Genomic DNA, 22,238 nt, shown 5'->3' on the forward strand with positions numbered 1-22,238 from the left:
TTGAATTTAAAGATTTTTATGAATTTATTATTCCCATTTAAAACAACAGTTATAATAATAATATAATTTAGCATAATCATGGTAGCAGCAAAAATATTACCCTCAAAAACCATTAGCATATTTGTCAATGGTAATAAATGGAGTTGAAAGTTTCATCAACATGATGGTAGCACAGTATCAATTTCAAACAGCTTTGAACAATCACAGACCCGAAGAGTAGAGGCAAGAAATAATGGCAGATGCTGGATATACGTTCACTTTTGAAAATCTCTGCAAGTTTCGGAAAACAATATTTAAAACTGTAAAGCATGCATAACATTTTATTGTAAAGGCATATAGTGCTAAATTTCCATAGGCATTCTTGTATCAAATCTTGAAAACTCAGGCCTGTAGAAGGTGTACAAAATTTTGGTGTAAAGGGCCATAACTCTGCTATTATTTCGATCATTTTCAGCTTATTTTCATTATACAAGAAAGACTGCGCATTCACTTTCAGTGCAAATGAACGCATTTGACCCTGAATATCTCGAAAACGCCCAACGGCGGACTGATTACCGCTCGGCATCGAATTCTACGCAAAATTTTACTATAGAAAAGTTGGGCCTGATTTTGTGCCCATTTGATGGACGACCCCACACACACGGAGCCTTCTGTCTAATAGGTTAGCTGCACAGTTAATGCAAATTTCAAAATCTTGAAAACTTCAGCCTGTAGAATATGTAGGAAATGTGAATGGGCAAACCAACATGAATGACAACAATGTATGACAAAAAAAAATATTTGTGGGCATTTAAAAATAACAAGGATACCTTGATACAAAAAGTGCTTAACAGTTCTACAAATGTTTGATATACGACATAAAAAAAATTATCTTCAATCGATAAGCATTAAAGCAGGGCATAGGATCTCTTTGATTTAGGTTAAAAGAGCTGAAATGGGTTAATCTTGAATGTTACTATTATCAAGTAAAAGTGTAAGTTCCATACATTGAATTTACGTTTAGTTAACGTCAGTTGAAGTCATAACACAGATCATCAATTTCCTTTTGTTCAGTGATTAGAAATTAAATTGAAAGTAAATGGAGTTTAACGTTGTACTGTTCTGCACCGACTGGGCTAATGAATACAGGCATTCGCCCTGGCTCCTTCAATGATTAGACATGGCAGATTTATTATATTACACTGTCTCTGGAGAATAGAGCTCACTTGTGTAATAACATTTCTTGTATACTGTGAGGTGGGAGGGGCTTCTTTGGTGAGTGGTCACAAAACTGATGTTTTACTAAGTTTTAAAAGTTTTCAGAACAAAATACTTAAAACACAGAAAGCGTGCTATAAATATAACTAGTTTTCTTTACAAAGTTTGAAATTTTTTAACTTAAACTGTCCACTGTTGAATTTGGAACATATTTTAACAAATTGTTTCAATGGCATTTATTAATTAAATAGAAATACACAGAGAAACCCAGTCGAATCATCGCCAAGTAATAAGCAGTAATTGTATTTCATAGAACTGTAAACTGTATTTTAACAAAGAAAGATTTTTGTTTCACAAATCTAATTAATGCATAAAATATGAAGTCAACACTTTTGTTTTTAACCTAATCCAAGTATGTCTTGTCCTTTTAAGCACTCTGACAATACTTACAAAAACTTAAAACTATTTTAAGAATTCTGCTTTTTCAATGGACAATAGTTAAATTCCTTGTACAAATTTTAGCTCTTATTCTTACCCCATGAAAAAGCGGATACCTTAAAATATCTTAGTTTAAGTTTCATGAATATGGCCTTGGATATTATTAATATCTAATATGCTATGATTTGACTAGATATAAATCATAATAGAATCATAGTCAACGCTTTAGCACTCAGTACATAAACTATTGACTACCCCAGTTCTTGAGAAAAGTGATACACTCCATACCGATATATTCCTGGACATCCCTCAAACCTCCTGATATATGATGTGAATAACTCTCCATATTGTAGGACCGCAAAATAGTTCTTTGTGGCGTCACAGCTGTTTACAGTCTAAGAACTCAAACTAGGTCATTCAGGGACTAATTTGCTTACGTGTAGCTCCTTGGGGATCAAAATCACGCCAAGTAACTCAATTACAGACCTTATGATTTAAAGAGCACATGTTTAGACCCCCCTCCCCCTCCCTCACATCTAAGGAGCCCTAGATACGGTCGGGTCAAAGTGCTAAAGAGTTAAACAGTATCAACAATCTCCCACAAGTATTAGATGATGGTAATTGAATTAAAATTGTCTAAATATTCCATATCTCACTGTTTCATACCTCACTGTATAAAATCTAGCCATCAGAACAGTACATAAGTTTATAATATTATCAGAACTAGGAAACCAGGATTCTCAAACATGTTTCACATCTGTATCTGCTTCATCATCAGATTCCATCATTGGATCCATTGCCATTTCTTTTCCTGTTTCTGCAGAGCCTGATAAAGATTCCTGACTATTATACTGAGTGTTTATAACACCGACTGATTGAGACGAGATAATACTTTCACTAACGTTCAATCCTGTCGACGATTGGTCCACACACAAGCTAGTATTAGACCCATGAATTTCTTCATGATCTAAATGAGAATGTAATAAGTCGTTATCGTATACAATTTCTTCCTGGCTTGCTTCGTGTCCCGGATGATAGGATGAGGCAAGATTGACTATTTCTTGAGGTTGTGATAAAACAACAACATTAGGTTTTGTATCACATGTTAACTGATCAGTTTTTATATCACCTCCACTTAATACTTCTGTAAAACAAGACAAAAATATAAAAACATTCAGTCCTTCAAATTCACGTATTTTATTTAATATCTGTTGAGATTCAAATCCCTAGTGATATCACTTTACAAATTTAACTTATTATTTTAATATCTGTTGAGATTCAAATCCATAGTGATATCACCTTACAAATTGTAACGTAATTTGGGGGATCACGTGGCTAAATGGATAGGACGCTGGCTCGCTAGCCTGGAGGTCAGGTGTTCGATCCCTGCATTGGCAGAGAAAGTTCACCCAGATTTTCCGGCGTGGTTTCCCCTTGTCAGTGATGCAGGACAGAGGGCCTGACAAGGACAGCTGTCTAGTCGTTCGGATGGGACGAAAAAACGAGGTCCCATGTACAAATTGGTGTGCACGTAAAAGATCCCTTGGCAGTTGGAATTTGATATAAGAGTAGGCCGTAGCGCCGCTGCCTGGGCAAAATTTCCCTCATAGCACACTGTATGATGTATGCCCGTCTTCATTAGCCCAGTTTAGGAGCAAAACAGTAGGACGTTAAACCCCATTTCATTTGTAACATATTTTATTTAATCATTGTTCTTTATTTAATCGTTGTTGAGATTCAAATCCATAGTGATATCACTTTACAAATTGTAACGTATTTTATTTAATCATAGTTGAGATTCAAATCCATACTGATATCACTTTACAAATTTAACTCGAAATTCTTTGACGATGTTGGTCAGAATTTCATAATCCACTATACATGTACAAAATATTTTGCAAAAGAAATGAAATGGGGGTTTAATGTCCTTCTGTTCTGCTTCGAACTGGGCTAATGAAGACGGTTTACAAAAGAAGTCAAATTAAATATAGTGTGCAACGAGGAATATTTTTTCCCAGACAAAGAACTATGGCCGACTTTTATTTTGTTTTTTGCCCATCACAACGATTACATACTTTTTCTTGCCAGACCCTCCCAACATCCACCACTGATGACAAGGGAGAAAACCATGCTGGAAAATCCCAAAGAACTTTCTTGGCTAACATCGGGATTGAACCCAGGACTTTCTGGTATTAAAGAGAGCCATACCCACTGAGTGACTGTGGCTCCCTAACAGGATGGGACAAAAATTTGATTCCAGTTCTTCCGGGCCTTGATCAATAAATAGCTACTTGAATCACATTCAGATTTCCCAAATTAAAAATTGGAGGGTAAAAGCTTTTATAAACAGCACAAAACAAGTAGTTTTGTTTTAGTCTTTAAGAAAAAGATACCATATTCCATGGTCAAATGGCAGTTACACCTATTCCACTACAAAATCCTATTGTTGGGGGGGGGGGGGGGTTCCGACATGCTGTTTAAAGTCATTTTAAATTTGGAGAAAATGGAAATGAAATGAAATGGGGTTTAACGTCCTACTATTCTGCTCCTAATCTGGGCTAATGAAGACAGGCCTACGCCATACAGTGTGCTATGAGGGAAATTTTGCCTGGACAGCGGCACTACGGCCTACTCTTATATCGAATTCCAACTGCCAAGGGATCTTTTACGTACACGCCAATGTGTACACGGGTCCTCGGTTTTTTTGTCCCATCCGAGCAACTAGACAGCTGTCCTTGTCAGGCCCTCCATCCTGCATCACTGACAAGGGGAAACCATGCCGGAAAATCTGGATGAACTTTCTCGGCCAATGCAGGGATCGAACACCCCACCTCCAGTATAGCGAGCCAGCGTCTTACCCACCTAGCCACGTGATCCCCCTGCAGAAAATGGAGAAAAGAAAGGTTTATTAGTTCAATACCTTCAGCTCCTAGAACATGATGTGGAACTTCATTTGGGTTCTGTTCACCATCTGGTTGATGTGTTGTTATGGTAACAATATGATCAGTAAGGCCTGAAATAGAGTTTATTTTGACATTAATATGATGGACATGATTTAGCAGTTCAGATTTTAATCATTCAAGACAATTTGAAAACCCAATGATCTGAACTAACAAGGTCGAATTGTGCTGCTTTAAAATCCATAATTTTGTTTCAAAAGACTTTTAAAACAATGCTTCAAAAATCAAGTAACTGGGAGCTGTGAATCTTAAAAAGAAGAGGTTTGGAGTTTTCTGTTCAAGTCAAAGACATTAGATTTACAAACATTAGATTTACAAACATTAGATTTACAAACATTTTTAGTTTATAGAGATAGTCAAGCAAATCGTGGAAATAAGCCCACACAGCAGCTATGTCTCATCAGCAGCTTATCCAAAAGGAAAACTTGAAGGAAGGCCTTCCTGTCAAAAACTGTTGCACCTATCTCATTCACAAGGTTTTCTGCAAAGAGGGATAACTCTGGAAAAAAATACAAAATGACGATTGAACAGGGTGACGACTATATTATAAAAGCCTTGGAGGCTACATACCATGAAATTGTGTGAGATCCTCTGAAGACTGTTGTAAAACTAAGACATCTGGTGGCTCTGCTGAATTATTAATTTCTAGTTTAATTTCTGATATTTTCAATACTCTATTTCTAGGTGGGACTTGATGTGATTTCATATGAACTTTTCTCGTACCACTTTGACTAAATGATTTACCACATATATCACAGGTAAATGGTTTTTCCCCTAGAAAATAATAATTTTAATAATATAGCCACTGCAGCACTGACTTCCCAACAAAACCATAGAATAATACAAAATGCTGAACTCCATGCAAATGCATTTTACAACAACATCCAAATTCAACTAATATCAAGATAAAAAATAAAATGATCAGCATTATGACAGTCACATCAGGTCATCTCCATCACAGATAAGCCCCAGTAACAAGTCACATCAGGTGTTACAGAAAGTCTAAGCATAACCTGCCTTGTGGACAATAACCACTAACAAAGGACAGTTATGCACAATAAAACAAAAGCAATTTGGCATATACGTACCTGAATGAACTAATCTGTGTTTTTTTAAACTGGAACATTCTGTGAATCTTCTACCACACCCTTCATGTTCACAAACAAACGGTCTTTCTCCTGTAATATTACAAATTCACTAAATGATTAAATTTGATCAATGTCGGAATCATTGTTCTTAAATCTTTCAAATCAATATATTTTTTTATCAGTTTTTTTTTAAAATATTAATTCAATGAAGTAAATATTCCATAAGAGACTAAAACAGATCAAATTCCATTAGTCTTATTTGATACCCAGAGAGAGAGAGAGAGAGAGAGAGAGAGAGAAATGAGAATTAACATCCACTCGACACAAACTATGTCAGTTTGGGACTAACACATCGTTCAATTTTATTTCAATAATTCACTTGCGCGTAGGGGTCTTTAGCAGTGGGAGGAAACCAGAGAAAACCCACGAGGTTGAACAGGCGATCCTACTCTTTGTCATGTACAACCGGGGAATCAAAACCACGCCAGTAGACTCAATGACAGACCTTATGATACAGCGCGCATGTGCTAACCATTCGGCCATCCAACTCCCCTGATACCTCTATACACCAAATTTCAGCCTCGGGACAGCCCTAATGTAGCCGGCAACCCTGAACAGACAGACAAACAACAGTCACAAACATTAGTACAGATAAAAACTAAATAATCTATTTGAAAAACTATATCAATTGCAATATTCAAATTTTTATGTGAATACTAGACAAGTGTGAACAAGGCCTTCTCTTGTCCGATTTATCCAAAATAAATTATTACCTGTATGTATTCTTTTATGATTACGAAGATTACCAGCCGTAGTAAAAGATTTAGTGCAACCTTTTTCTGAACATGTAAATGGCTTCTCCCCTGTATGTGTCATAGTATGTATCATTAGTCGCTGACGCGTATAAAATTTCTTACTACATCCTTCAATATTGCACATAAATTGACGATTATTACTAGAAAACAAAAAAATAAATGTTTAAAAATAATGCATAACAAATAAGAAACCTTTCAATTTTCAAAGGTTAAGTACAGCAATTTTTTACATTAGTTAAAACGGCAATATCGTGGTCATATGGAATGCATATTTTTATATTTGACTCATTTTATGTGATCGATGCATGTTATTTATTTGTTGCTATTTAAAGATTGCTAGAAATTTTTTAATCTTTGAAATAAATATATTTTTCATTTGTATTTATTTATTTTTGAATATTAATTCATTGACCAATATTAGTATAAATTTCATTGGAGTAAAAAAACTAATCAAATTCCATTAGTTGAAATGCTAATTTGTGACCAAACAGTAGCATGTTCAATGGTCACTTAGGCTGGGAGTGTCTGTACTTTAACAATACATTTTATTTGTGTCTTCTAATCTACCTAACTGTTATTGGGTCCCAGCAGTATAATGCAAGGTAAAATTAATGTAGCACAAAAATGCAGATAAATGCTGTCCACACACCCATTAACATCCCAAGAAAGGTGAGAACACTTCTTCAATATCAAGACATTACACATTACATGCAAAATAGAAGTATACATGTAAGCTTACAGATTTAACAATTAATAAAAGTCAGTGTATAAAAATACTTACGTATGCGTTAATCGATGATAATTGAGATGCGCAGGCCATAGAAATTTACGTCCACAACCTTTAAAATCACAGACTAATGATTTACTGGCAGTATGAGAAGCTTCATGAAGATTTAAATAATTCTGAGAAGAAAACATTTTACCACAACTTTCAAAATTACATTTATATATCTTACAATCTGCAAAAAAGATTAAATTCATAAGTATCAGTTAATTTAGAGTATGATATTTTCCAAATGTTTTATTAAGAAAACAAAACAGTACATAAAATATAAGGTTTCATTTTACTTTTGAACATACTGATACATTGTAGTACATTTTCATGCTGCAACCTTGAAATTCAAGGGAGATAACTTACTAGACTTTGCTGTAAATTCAGGTAGAATTGGATAATGGGATGTAAATTCTACAATGCCTGGATTTATTAAAAATTACTTAAATTCAATAGGTCTCTATAATGAATGCATGCTTTGCAAAAGATAAGGGAGCAGACAAGAACAGCTATTTCTAGCATAGCATCTAATCTACATGTAATTTATCTGGCGTGTTGAGGAAACATCTCAATTCTGTTAAGCATACTTGTATGTCAAATTCAAAATGTATGCTTAATGCCCAGCTGAACCAGTACAATATAATAATTTATAATTATATATAGCTTGTATATTCCAAACCAGTACACTACAATAATTTATAATCATGTATAGGCCGTTTTTGTTTTTACTTTTTAAAAAAAACCCAACAAAACATGACAATCAGCAACAAACTGATAAGGATTCCTTCAATCAGATACTGGTTTTTATGAAACTGAAACAGACCTAATAATTGACAGCACTTACTAGATTTAGTTCTCTTCTTTTGAACATCAATTGAGTCTTGACTCAACTGCAGAGCTAGCATTTCCTGGGTTTGAGCAATTAGATTTGCATGTGCAATAGCCTGAAGATCCACTTTAAAGTAAGGAGAGACGTTGCTGTCTAATAAAACATTAGCTTCCATCGTTCCTTTATCAGTATTAGCTAAGACTAACAGAGGGGCTCCTGAATTAAGTTGAAGATGTTTGGAATTCAATGTCACTGTATTATTAGATATGTCATTTAAGTCCACAGCGTTGGTAACATAAAAATAATTATGTGCAGGTGACTGCATCGAACTGTCCATGATGTTATCGCTGGAAGAGTTGATAGCCATGTTTTCAACAAGTTCCGTTGATTCCATCTTGCTTTGTTTTATTGTAACTGGTAAAATACTGCCGTCTTGACTGTTGACAGTGACCCTTCTTCATGACAATATTGAGGTGTTTCCGTTCACATCTTCTTTAGGGAATTGCGAGCTGTATCAGCACCATTGCAGAGTCTGTAAAAAATAAAATACAAAAATAATTAGTCGACACCGATATTGATGTAGGGAGGGAAATAATAAGATTTGCAATTTTTGCATATTTTGTCCTGACAACAAGTCTGGCCATAAGGCAACTGCCACAAATTTTGCCAAGTACAAATTTATCAGCCAACGTATATTATAATGGTGTGCTAATCTGCCAATCGCTAATATAATTAATGTTTCTTAAATTAACCACTTTAAAATCAACTGGCTAGCAAGTCGTTAACCTGTCACCACTTTTCAAGCCGTCATTGGGTAACAATGTTAATCCCATCTTTTGTTTTTGTTGATTTATTATATTGTTTAAAAGTTTATGCATTGTTCATCTATCGACATGTCAGTTTTAATTACATTTGCTTTTATCCTATTATCTGATTTTTCTTAAATATAACAAAATTTGTACATTGAAGGCAGTCACTAGTTAGGATCCCTTACTAAGTGCAGTAACTGGCCTGTCAGTACTGTATGACGATATACATATATTTATGTTCCGGTATATTAAAGACTTGAAGAATCATTCGAAGTCTGTTATATCCGAAGAGAGAATTTACACCTCTAAAATATAAGCCTAGACACAAAGAACTTGTCACGGACATCGTCAGACACAAATTATGGCACGCTTATGTTTATATCATACGCTGTGTGATAATTTATGCCTCATCTACAGGCTTGCCCAACATAATAATGAATGAAACAGAGGGTTTATGGATTGGCTTAAGGACGCCATATAAAAGACAAGCAAAATTGTCTCATTGCTCGCTATATTTCAACTCTGTTGCTGGATCTACTACAGTGCACGTAAATGACTCCAAATCATCACTTTCATTGATTAAGAGTATTTTTGTGATGATTTACAGCAATCTCAATATTAGTAAGCTATTTCTTTACACGTTAAAGACACATTATGAGAGATCAGAGCTGGTAGTTCTCACTATAAAAGTTAAAAACTAGATAATGTAAAGGAAGGGAATTTGCTGGTAGTTCTCACTATAAAAGTTAAAAACTAGATAATGTAAAGGAAGGGAATTTGCTGAAAATTTCAGTCAAATTGATCCACTCTGAGCCAAGTATTTAGCGAGTAAATTTTGGGCCTAGCCTCGATCATCATTACTAAAGTCGGTATGATAAAAACCATGTCTAGAGTATCCATTTTTTGATTTAATCAGAAGCAGTAGACCGGGTTCTAATCCAGTAAATATCGCAGGCTAGCAATGCCATCGAGAGTTGATTATGGTCTGGATAAGTTAATTAATGTCTAATTAATAATTTAGATAACATTTCAGACATAAAGAAAGACTTGCAATTGGCAGATTTAGCTCTTGCATAATGTATGTTTTATGTTTGTAAAATATGGGACAGTCAAATAACTAAACAAACAAGCAAGATTGTGATGTCTTATTCTTTATAACATTATGAAATAATAGAAACAAATGAAATGAAATTGGCTTTTAACTTCCTACTTTTCTACACCAATCGGGCTAATGAAGATAGGTAAATGTCATGCAGTGTTCTATGGAAGGCAAATTTGCCCACACAGCACTACTGACAATGGGAAACTACACTGGGAAATCCTTTCTCAAACATCACGAGGATCAACTCCAGGACATCCTGGTTAGCCAGCCAACACCCTAATACTAACTGAGCCATTGTGGCTCCAATTACAAAGAAAGAGAAAAATATTAATCAGATGTAATTAGTCACATAATATATTCCCCAAATGTCTTTTTTAACATACTTATGTTTGATCTATTAGAATACCTTACTTAAGAACCAATTGTTGGTGTGTTTTATAAATTTGAAACATTGAGTCATATAGACATACAATCTGCAGGGTTATGGGCCAACAATATTTTCATTTATTACCACTGTTTTAGAAAATACATGTATGTCTAAATATTAGTAATATCAGTATGAAGCAGATGTTTGGTTTTTTTTGTGCATGTGTAAAGGCATAGATCTACTTGCAGTTGATCGACATGCCCAACATACTAATCATGTACATTGGCTTCTCAAGGCTTTGGTCAAGGACTTCAAAATGTGAAATTTTCCATAGCAAATTGCATAAACACAATAAGTCCATTCTTGATGTGTCCTATTTTTTTTTTACCTCAAACTTACAGAAATAATTTTATATGGCTGTGCCCATTTTTTTTTATATATAATACATAGATTTACAAGTGTGAAGTACGTACCATGCCAATAAAATTAAATGAATGAAAATAGAAAATGGAAGAACATCTACATTATAGCCTGTATCTATCTAACTTACAAATCAATGTGTTGGGTCTTTCAATTTTGAAACTAAAAATTTATTAAATGATATGAATGGAGGTTTTCAATTTAAATATTACTATAATAATAATACTAACTTGATTTGGCTAAAAAAATCATTTCTATTCTACATTAAAATGTTTTTTGTTTACTGGTTAAAACGCAAAGTACAAGTGTGCTGCCTTGTTATTTGGTAAATTTCCACTATTATTACTATGCTATCATATAGCTGCGATGTATTCTAATCGGTAATGTTATGTCAGATTGTGATGCATGTCAGTCTGCGCAGCTAAAACGAAAAAGCTCACTAAAACAATAACATAAGCTTTTTTGATTGGTAAGTAGAAACAAATGCGTTTACTTTTAACATTGACTTTTGTTGGCACAGGAGGAAAATACAAGACATTTGTAGGTCGCAATATCTGGTAAATAATCATATATGCCACTCGTTCAAGCAAGTTATAGCCAGTTAATAACAAACCAAAAATCAACTTTGATTAGCATTTCATTCTTGTTTTACCCTCGTTCAGTGGCCCTTTACTATCCATGGCTGCGATTGGCTATTTGCGAAAAATTTTCCTATACCGAAAAAGTAGATATTTCTAAACTACCTGGCAAAAAAAATGAAACAATTTAAACTTCGAACACCAAACTAAATTTAGAATGCTTCAAATGTCATATACTATTCACTGGCGGTCAAAAGAAAAGTAAATAACACAAAATTAAGATTAAATAGTGGAAACTAAGTAGCCAATCAAAAACATGCTTTAAAAATTAATGTAGTCCAGCGGGATTTGCCGACAACTAAGTAGATATATCTATTTATTACTGTGGATATTTGGGAGCAAATCAAACTGTTCGAAATTTGATCAAATACTGAATATTGATATTTAAACGTTTTGATTTGGTTTCAAAAGAAACAGAATTGATGTAACACTTGAAGCATGAATCTTACGGAAATTACCGAACCAAATCGGATATGGCGATCATGTACCAGTTTCAACCGGTTTACATGTTTGGGAGTTTTCATCACAAATTGGACAAGAAATCGAATTGGAAGGACAGCAGGTAGTAAAAGGGGGTGGTTGATATTTACAGACATATTTTGACTGAAATAAACGGTGGACTTAAAATATTTCCGTTGTTTACCTCTTTTGACATGCTTATAAGGGGGCCGCCATGTTGAAAGATGTAAACAACGGAAGTAAATTTTCAAAGTCATGAGCAACCATTCATTTCGTCATGTGATCATGAACTGCTTGGCGCGAGATCTGTACGCATTGGATCTCACGTTTATCTTGGCTTGTATAAAGACCATAGCGACGTATTCAGTGAATGTTAATCTGGAATAATTAAAATCATTTTCTTCAGCATGAAATCATAATATTTTATGCCATTTTTGCTATTTAGATCTCTGTTAATTTATAGCTACTGAAACGTCTGTAATATTCAGTCAAAATAATAATATGATTAATTCATAATAATGGTAATAATAAATTCTTCTACCACTGCCCTGGGGCTAGGGTTGGGGTTTGGCTCGCTGTCTGGAAAACATGGCCACAGTAACATACTTTATCAATTGCAATTGAATTTAGGTCATTTCATGAAACTACATACAAATGGCAATCTTTATCAAAATATTTGTAATTATTAAAGCCCATGATCTGGCATGAATGATGATAGATAAACAAACCTCAAACACCATGATGATGAACTCAGATAATACAGTCACACGTAACAGTGCACAGGACATAAATCGGCAGTTTTAAGATTTAGAATTACAGGTTTTAATTCTGAAATGGTATAGGAATGAAGCTTTTTACTCAAGTAACTTAAATACCGGTATAAAAAAAAGGTCACTTAGAAATCTACATGTACTCTGGACTTTTTTTTAGTGATTAGGTCTAAAGCTTTTTCTTTGAATGTTTTGAACTCCCTTCATACACAAAGATTTAGATAGTTAGATTGTAGCATTTTTTTTCGAAAGATGATCGATATTTATTTTTTAAATTCATTTTTTTGTCATGATTAAATTTTTAAATATTTAACATTTCATGCTGCAAATTATTAGGCAGTTGTTTGGGCATAACTAACAGCCTATGACAACTTTGATATTATTCATTTATTTGTTGGACTTTTCCCCAAACTGTCATTTTAATGGGTCAGATTTTGTACTATAAGTATAAGATAAGTTAAAGTGGGCTTATCTATATAGATATCAGAATTCTTGAACCCGTGTTAATTTGGTGTGGTTTGGTCTGAACTGGTCAAAACTCAATCACAGAAGCTGGATACCTGTACATACTTTTTGACATTTTAATTTACCTGAGATAAGGGTGCATTAGACCAGATATTATATTTTTTTCTCGGCTTCTATTTCCCCTTATCTGTATTTATTATCTAGACTAGACTACATGTAGTTTTCCATCATATTTTTCAGAACAAGAATTTGTTATCAAAGCTTTAAATGCAGAAACTATATTTTTATAAAAGACAAAGATGACTTTGGCAGACCAAGCAGCAAAATTACTTGACTTTAATCAAAAACTTGATATTACTCTTCTAGACAATATTGTAACATGTATGTACAATGGATCCGGACCGCAGGTAAGAGATTTCGTAAAATCTGTATTAAATTACTGCAGTCGACATGTGAAATACAATAAGTACTGCACTCTATATTAAATACTATGCCTTCTCTTGGATACTGGTATTTGATCTGTGTACGAAAAAAAACCCAACAAATATATTTTCTTATGTTGAGACTGGGTGACCTCATCTGGTTTTGTACTGTTTTACCATATTGATTCCTAAAAATTCCATTTGTCTCATTTACAGCAAAGAACGGCTCAAGAGGTACTGACAACATTAAAAGAACATCCAGATGCATGGACCAGAGTAGATACCATTTTAGAATTTTCGACAAACCAACAGACCAAATACTATGCATTACAGATCCTTGAAAATGTTATTAAAACTAGGTGGAAAGTTTTACCTCGAGCTCAGTGTGAAGGTAAAATTATTAATTGCGTCCCTGTGATTATTTACACTGTTTCTAAGGTGAACGCATCAGATGAGAGATTCACCTTAAAAATGTAATATTACTAAAAATATCTTTATACTTCACATACGATTGTTACACTAATAAATAAAAGAAAGCATTTTAAAAGTTAAATTAAATTCTGCAAGTGTTCTAATCCACTAAGCCAGATGATGGTCTAATTTTATATAACATTAGAAGTCAGATAAAAGACCTGTAATAGGCAGTTTTAGCTCTTACATAATGCATCTTTAAAGAATTGTGCTGGTATATTCTATTAAACCTTTTTAATTTCACAGGAATAAAGAAATACATTGTTGGTCTTATCATCAAAACCTCATCAGATGCTGCAGTATTAGAAAAAGAAAAAACTTACCTGGGAAAATTAAATATGATATTAGTTCAGGTAAGATGACCCGAGCTTTGTGTCATTAATGTTTTATTTAAATATTGTATACCTGCATTATTCCACACTTTCAACGGATATCATTAAAATAAGTTATTGGATTTAATTGAGCAAATAACATGAAAAAAAATGGGGTTTCACATCCTACTTTTTTTCTCTGTCTGGATTACAGGCGTATTAAATACAGTGTATGAAATTTAAATATGTCACTGAAAAACTTGGACAGAAGAAAATCCAGTACCAGTATTAAATTGTTCTGATTTAAAACTTAAAAAATAAAAAAGTTTATAGTAGTAATCCACACTTTCAGTCTTTTGAACTTGAATTAATACTCAAGCAGGCAATGTAGCACTTATTTTCAGAATATTTCGGTAGCCAATGGCATAGTTAATTCATGAATTTACCTGCTTGTGTAGATAAATGTTGTCTAATTTATGTTGGCTGCCATTATTTTATGCACCATGTTCCGAGTTTAATATTTTATTTCTTGAGAATGTCAAGCGGGTAATTTGAATTTCAGATTTTAAAGTACGAATGGCCGAGAAACTGGCCATCATTTATTGGTGATATTGTTGGTGCCAGTAAAACAAATGAATCTCTGTGTCAAAATAATATGGCAATTCTTAAATTATTAAGGTAAGAATCAATCATAGCATAACACCCCCTCATATTTCTTTGGGTAGAACGATTAGTTTATAAACCAAAAGTAGCCTACTTGAATGCACTATTCAAAAGCTTTTAGTTCCAATTTTTTAAGTTTTGAAAATTTAACTTAACATCTCTCAGGTGATTCAGTTGGCTATTTATATATCAAGAACAGGTAATCAAATTGGTGTTGTGAAAGATAACTGTAAAGTCAATAAAATTTGCTAATTGTCACATTGATTGGATTGAGTGTTAATTAGTACTAATTATTGATTACAATATACATCAGTTCAGATATCCACAATCTGGAAATAATGAATTTGATTGTCTCTGGCAATATAACAGACACAATAATAATATGACAGGCATTATTGAACTAGTATCAGACGTATTGAGCTTTGCCCCGGGCATATATCTTTACTAATGTTTGTGACTGTCCTTTGTTTGTATGTTCAGGGCTTGTGGCTACACTAGGGCTGTCCTGCGGCTGAAATTTGAGGTGGGGTAGCTTTGTCATGAGGAGTAACATAGCCCTGGTGGACTAATAAGGATGTATCGATACATACAAAAATAGTCGTGATTAATCATGATTATTGCAAAATGAATACTCACGATATCTTGGATTGTCGTGATGAGATCATTTATCGTAATAATTCAAAAAATCATAGTGGAAAGGTTCATTATCGCGATTATTAAATTTTTTTAGTCCAAAATGATTCCAAACCATGGAAGAAGTGTTCTTTTTGTAGTAAGACGGGTTTTGTCGCTTTATTATCCGCAATTGATACCGTTTAATGCTGATGTTTTCTTGTTCGGCAGCCATTGTTTCTAATGGAAATAAAGGAAATATTAACTACTCTAAACAAAAGATATTTTATTATCCTACTGTCATATTGACACGATTTCGGACGAATTACTTTCCATATTTTATAAATTTGATTCTCCCACCACAATTGTGATTATTTTAAAAATAATCATGATATATCGTGACAATGCGATTATTCAGAAATTAGCTGATTAATTAATCGCCTGGCCTGATAATCACCATTTATCACAATCACCGGTATTGCCGCATCCTTACGATGGACTATCATTTCCTGTTTCAGAGTTACATTACTTCTGGTTCATGGCTATACCCGTGCTATGCCAAATCAACCGCTAGTTAAAAATTTTAAAATAAACGCTGATAAAAGGCAAAACTTTCTTGGACAAAATGATTGACACCGGAGGGACTGTTCCTGACAAAGCATGAATTGTGCTTGACAGTGTCCACTTTGTTTAATATCAAATGTTATTAACATTGAACTGGAAGTAAGATATACATGATATTCTTATTTCAGTGAAGAAGTATTTGATTTCTCTAGTGGTCAAATGACACAAGCCAAGGCCAAGCATTTAAAGGATAATATGTGCAGTGAATTTTCTCAGATCTTCCAACTTTGTCAGTTTGTTATGGTGAGTCCAAAATAAAAATGTTATTGGCTACATACTGTTGGTTGAACGTTTAATAGGTAGATGTCATTGTTAATGATATGTATATATTCCTAGGTTATTCCACTTTGTCAACCATAGTACAAATGAAGTATCATCCATTTAAAAATCCTTGGCATAAATGCAAGTCCGATGGGTGGCTGAATGGGCCAAAACCTTGTGCAGTGGATGATGATTTGTCATCAGTGCAATTGGAGTTTTAAATTTTATTCAAGATAAGGAGAAGAACTACTACCCCCACGATGGCCAGGTCCGCACACAAACAATTAATGAATTCGTTACCATATTGTCAAACATTCCTAGTTCTGTCAAGTAAGGGGGGGGGGGTGTTCTAGTGGTTTAACACTGCACATAAATTCATAAGGTCTATCATTGATTATTGAGTCAAGTGGTGTGGTTTAGATTCCCCGCTTGTTAGTGACATGGAGTATGGTCGCTTGTCCAACCTCAAGAGTTTGCTCCGGGTCCTGTGGTTTCCTCCGACTGCTAAAGACACCTATGCACAAGCAAATTATAGAAACAAAATTTTGAACCATGTGTTAGTCCCGAAATTAACTTGTTTGTGTCAAGTGGGCGTTAATTCTCTCTCTCTCTCTCTCTCTTAAGTGAACATAGATTTCTTTTTCCTCTATATCTTAAATCTGAAATGAAGTCTGTTTCTCAAATATTAATTACTAGTCACTTTGATCATTAGCTTCCCATGCCCATTTCTATTATAGGTTCTTTTTCTATGCCTACTTGGAAGTGTGGTTGTATTGTCATCGCCCCCATCCCCCATTATGAATTATACTGGTTTAGAATTAGTGAAATATAACATTTTATTTCATTTATTTCAGGATAACTCACAGAATGCACCCCTTGTAGGCTCAACTTTAGAAACATTACTTCGTTTCTTAAATTGGATTCCCTTGGGTTATATCTTTGAAACAAAACTTATCAGCACATTAATTTATAAGGTAGGCATAATATTATGATAGGACTACAAACTAGGCTTTGTGAACAATCACATTACCTGAAAAGCGACTTGTCGAATGATGCTAAAGAGTAAATACATAAGCTTAAAATCTTTTACAAAAATATAAAAAGCATGATATCGTAATCTATTCATTTCTGTATTATATTAAGTAAAGCATAATGAATGTTTTTATAAGCCAGACAAATTGAATTGGTGATGCATGTTATTTATTCTAACCCTTTCTTACACAAATATGATAAGATCTTCTTAGTTGAATAATTTCAGTGTCAATTATCAACAGATTATGGTCATAGTATTTAAATTAATGATTAATGATAACTAATTTCTTTCTATCAGTTTCTTAATGTACCACTCTTCAGAAATGTGACAATGAAATGTCTCACAGAGATAGGTAAGCATTATTATAACATATCGACTCAGTTTAATTCACGTTGCTTGAATTTCATGCTTCAAGTATTATCTTGTGTGCTTAGTTCAATGTAAGCGTGTTTTTCTGTAAGATTCAGGTAGTTTAGTTATGGTGTAATTTGAGAATATTTACTTAATCAACAAATTACATAAAGTTATTGACAAAGCCTCAAATCATGATTTGTTTTGGGGTTTTTGTGGATGATATCTAATTTTTCACAGCTTAATTCAAATGGAAATGTACTCACTCAAATTGATTATTAACCAGGAAACTAAACCAAAATAACAACAGCAGATAATCTCCTGAAAAGAGGCTTATGAAACAATTTTACTATAGCTTATAAGTGGCAAAAATGTCAGTACTTTGTAAATATGAATGAAATGGACCATTTTGGTTTGATGTTCCTTTTAGAAATTCAACTTGAATAATATTGTAATTTGCTATAGATGCGAACTCACTCAAATGGCTAACAGTAGTTGTAATTAAATGCTTGTCTATTACAGCTGGTGTACAAGTATCTAACATTTATGATGAACAGTTTTTACAGTTATTTACTCTTACCATGAATCAGTTAAAACAAGTAAGTTAACCAGGATTATAGATTATATCATTTCTCCTATTGTGTTGCTTGGACTTTAGACCTGGAAATAATAACATTGTGCCTGACATAATATATTTAAAAATATTTGAATCAGAAAAACCAGAAGAATTATGCAGGGATCTTAATTGGCTCATTGATGTCAACTTAATGTTTGAAAATGCGATTGATAAAACAATGAACCGGTCACTATGGTATCATAAATCTACTTTTGGCTAAACTACAACAGGTTAATTATTGCTTGTTTATTAAGGAGTCAGTCAGCTTGCTTGTCGGCTACAATAGCGAGAGGGAGAAAAATGTGGTTTAATGTCCACTCAACACAAACTAGGTCATTTCGGGACTAACATATGGTTCAGTTCTATTTCAATAATTCGCTTGCACATAGGGGTCTTTAGCAGTGGGATATTGTATACATCCCATTTCCTGATTTCTGATGTATTTATATTATTTCAGATGTTGCCTGTTGATACCAATATAAGAGAAGCATATCAGTCTGGTACAGATGATGAACAGAACTTCATACAAAATCTCAGTTTATATTTATGCACATATTTACGGGAACATGCACAGCTAGTGGAGAAAAAGTTGGATCTACATCCCCTTCTTATGGATGTAAGTTTATATTGAATATTTGTTTTAACACATACATTGAAATGTGGCCAGATATTGGCATCACCACTGCTTGTGTTTTCAGATTTTTTTTAAATTCAAGAGTTACTGGCCTTGAATGTCAGGAATCTTACCAATGTTCCATTGGTTATTGACAGCATAAAGATTTAGCTATTTTTACCCAGACTCGGCTGTCTTTGGGTGTTTTGCTGCCTGGCAACTTATCTTATAAAGTAAGTGTTACATTCTAGATTTACAAATGTACAATCCATATAGTCATTTGAAAAAGACTGTTTTGTTAAGGAAAATTGGTATTTATTATACTAATAAATTATGTTTTGATATTTTTTCAGTCATTACAGTACCTTTGTATGATATCTGAAGTGGAAGAAGTAGAAATCTTTAAGATTTGTTTGGAATATTGGAATTCATTAGCATCAGAATTATATAGAGAAAGTCCTTATTCAGCAAATACCTCTCCTCTCATCCTTAATAAACAGCATGGAGAAATGCCTGCTCGAAGACAATTATATAATCCAGTTTTATCAAAGGTTTGTTAACGTTTGGTGTCTCTACCTTTTGTTTTGGTGAGTAAGGCGTTGGCTCACTAACATGGAGGTCCCGCGTTCGATCCCCACCTTGTCTGAGAAAGTTCATCTGCATTTTCTGGCGTGTCAGTGGTGCCGGACAGAGGACCTGGCAAGTGATAACATATAGTTGTTTGGATGGGATGAAAAACCGAGATCTTGTGTACACATTGCTGTGCACATAAAAGATCCCTTGGCAGTCGGAATTTGATATAAGAGTAGGATGTAGCACCGCTGTCCATGCAAAATTCTCCTCATAGCACACTGTATGGCATATGCCCATCTTCGTTATCCCAGTTGGAGCAAAACAGTAGGATGTTAAACCCCATTTCATTTCGTTTTGTTGAACTGAAATGGGACACCAAATTTGTCTTTAAATAAGGACAGTTCTGAGGCCATTGTCTGAAGGACAAAAGGGAGGTTTTTTATGTCGAAATCTAAGCCGGAATTTATAATACAGAATTAGAACTGAAACTGGTTATTTGTTGTAGGTGAGAAGAGTGATGATATCAAGAATGGCTAAACCAGAAGAAGTTTTAGTTGTTGAAAATGATCAAGGAGAAGTTGTAAGAGAATTTATGAAAGACACAGATTCCATTAATTTGTATAAAAATATGAGGGAAACATTAGGTAATTTGACTACAACTACTATATGTTATAATAAATTAAATGGGGTACTCAAGGAAGATCAAAAGACTATCTTTTTAATGCACTAGTGATAAGCTTAATACCATTATTTTCTTGAAACGGGGAACTGTTTATAATCCAGAATAGTCATGGTACTTACAAATATTTGCAAAACATTTGTTGCCCCCGTCTTCATTAACCCAATCGGTGCAGAAAAGTAGGACGTCAAATTCCATTTCATTTCTAATGCAAGCTTTTTCTTTTATTTCAGTTTACCTAACACATTTAGATTACTCTGATACAGAAAATATCATGACAGAAAAACTTCATAATCAGGTTAATGGGACAGAATGGTCTTGGAAAAATCTAAACACGGTATGGTCACATGAATCTGATTCTTACAAAACATTGTTCCTAAAACTATGGCGGATATTTTTTTATCTAGACCCTGAAACATTTAAACCACAGGCTATTTTTCTAATCCAAAAAGTACATAATTTTGTATGTCAAGATTATTGGTTAATACAAACAATATTTTATTCTCAGAAAAGGATTGAGGAACAGGATTGGCCTATATTACCAATTATCATGGTTATATACTCAGATTAATGCCTTTGCCCTGGTACACTCACTCTTCAAAACTTTTTCATCAAAAAAAAATTATCTCAAATTTGATGTTTAAAAACAAATATTGATGAATCCCATAAATTTCTCTATTTCAGTTATGTTGGGCAATTGGTTCTATTAGTGGTGCAATGCATGAAGATGATGAAAAACGATTTCTAGTCACAGTTATCAGAGTGAGAATTTCTTCGATATCTTTCATTTGGAATGCTTGTTAATTAATACCATAGTTATTTGATGTAAAGGTACTTCCATACCCATGTCTGAACATGTAGTTATGAATAAATTATGTTATTATTTTATCAGTGTGGTGGTGTGCTCACTAATGATTTTAGGTACCAAATAACACAGATTTTATGTAAAAGATCCTAGGCCAATTTGGGAACTTAAAATAGCTTGAAACACTAGTGCACACTACAATAACTATAACACATACTTGTGGAAGAACAGTTACTGATTAATTTATCGTCATCAGTATGGAGATGTGTCAGTTTCCTCTAGCCTAAATAAATCAATAATTGTTCTTCCATAAGTATATATTATAGTTTATTGCTCTATCCAGTTACTAAATGTCTCTAAAAGATTTCAATTTAAATATGTAGTAGTTATTAGCACCCTTTCCTCGGTGTATCGGTAAATATCAGGACAGCTTTGGTCGAGGGGCCCAGCCGCGCGGGCCCCCGACCAAAACTGTCCTGATATTCACCCATACACCGAGGAAAGGTGCTAATAAGTTACTTACATCACATTTCTATCCAGTATTGTGAACCAACATGTGAAAAATAGTATTTATTATCGAGTCGTTTCAACCGAAAAGTGACAAATACTTTCTGCTCTTTCATTATTTATCCCTTTCTGAGCCTCGCGTTACATTTCATGGTAGAATGATTTCGCAGTGGAGAGACGACCTGAGTAGTATTTACACGTGCGTCTTGCTATGATACTCTGAGCGTAAAACAATCAAGTGTTTGTTTAGACCACATCGTCAAAACATCTTATCTATGGCGTAGAGGACTGCTATTATTAAATGTAGTGTAAAGGAAATGCGAAACGTGGGTCATTCCTTGTGAAAGTATGCATCGGCGGATGGTTCTTCCATTGAAATTTATTTGTAATAAAGTTTATGACTTTCTAGGCGTTTTTTTTCATCCTGCTTATTATCAATGCCTGTGAAGTGTCCAGCAAGAGAACTGCGCCTTCTATCATCACAATTAATTAAAATAATTATTCAATATTCTAATATATATATTTTGCATATTAATATAAATCAAACCAAATTATGAAATAGATGCCA

At 33.7% G+C, this 22,238-nt stretch overlaps 2 protein-coding genes across 8 annotated transcripts in view; one reads left to right on the plus strand and one right to left on the minus strand.

Moving 5' to 3' along the window:
• LOC126820309 (zinc finger protein 410) lies at positions 1-12,099 on the minus strand. Of its 6 annotated transcripts, none has more exons than XM_050548173.2 (8): positions 12,079-12,099; positions 8,115-8,631; positions 7,280-7,457; positions 6,457-6,638; positions 5,684-5,773; positions 5,166-5,369; positions 4,556-4,648; positions 1-2,779 (listed from the first exon to the last, which is right to left on the minus strand). In XM_050548173.2, exons 2-8 carry the CDS (start codon positions 8,491-8,493, stop codon positions 2,376-2,378), a joined length of 1,530 nt encoding a protein of 509 aa, XP_050404130.1. In that variant the 5' UTR covers positions 8,494-8,631; positions 12,079-12,099; the 3' UTR covers positions 1-2,375. The 6 variants fall into 6 exon arrangements, with proteins under 6 accessions (XP_050404130.1, XP_050404128.1, XP_050404124.1 ...); XM_050548171.2 differs by lacking the exon at positions 12,079-12,099 and adding an exon at positions 11,541-11,598; XM_050548167.2 differs by lacking the exon at positions 12,079-12,099 and adding an exon at positions 11,291-11,453.
• LOC126821371 (exportin-1) overlaps positions 11,247-22,238 on the plus strand; it is a 26,546-nt gene continuing 15,554 nt past the window's right edge. The window contains exons 1-14 of one of the 2 annotated variants that reach the window (XM_056100848.1): positions 11,247-11,266; positions 13,370-13,536; positions 13,768-13,942; positions 14,269-14,375; positions 14,896-15,011; positions 16,361-16,475; positions 17,348-17,467; positions 17,824-17,878; positions 18,400-18,476; positions 18,951-19,109; positions 19,460-19,657; positions 20,185-20,323; positions 20,592-20,695; positions 21,043-21,120. In XM_056100848.1, coding sequence (XP_055956823.1) covers positions 13,429-13,536; positions 13,768-13,942; positions 14,269-14,375; positions 14,896-15,011; positions 16,361-16,475; positions 17,348-17,467; positions 17,824-17,878; positions 18,400-18,476; positions 18,951-19,109; positions 19,460-19,657; positions 20,185-20,323; positions 20,592-20,695; positions 21,043-21,120 — 1,551 coding nt within the window. In that variant the 5' untranslated portion in view covers positions 11,247-11,266; positions 13,370-13,428. Of the gene's footprint in view, positions 11,267-11,838; positions 11,998-13,369; positions 13,537-13,767; positions 13,943-14,268; positions 14,376-14,895; positions 15,012-16,360; positions 16,476-17,347; positions 17,468-17,823; positions 17,879-18,399; positions 18,477-18,950; positions 19,110-19,459; positions 19,658-20,184; positions 20,324-20,591; positions 20,696-21,042; positions 21,121-22,238 lie in introns of those variants that run through there. The other variant, XM_056100847.1, reaches the window with a different exon arrangement.

The sequence above is a fragment of the Patella vulgata genome, chromosome 5, assembly GCF_932274485.2.
Source record: "Patella vulgata chromosome 5, xgPatVulg1.2, whole genome shotgun sequence".
In the NCBI taxonomy this organism is placed as follows: domain Eukaryota; kingdom Metazoa; phylum Mollusca; class Gastropoda; family Patellidae; genus Patella; species Patella vulgata.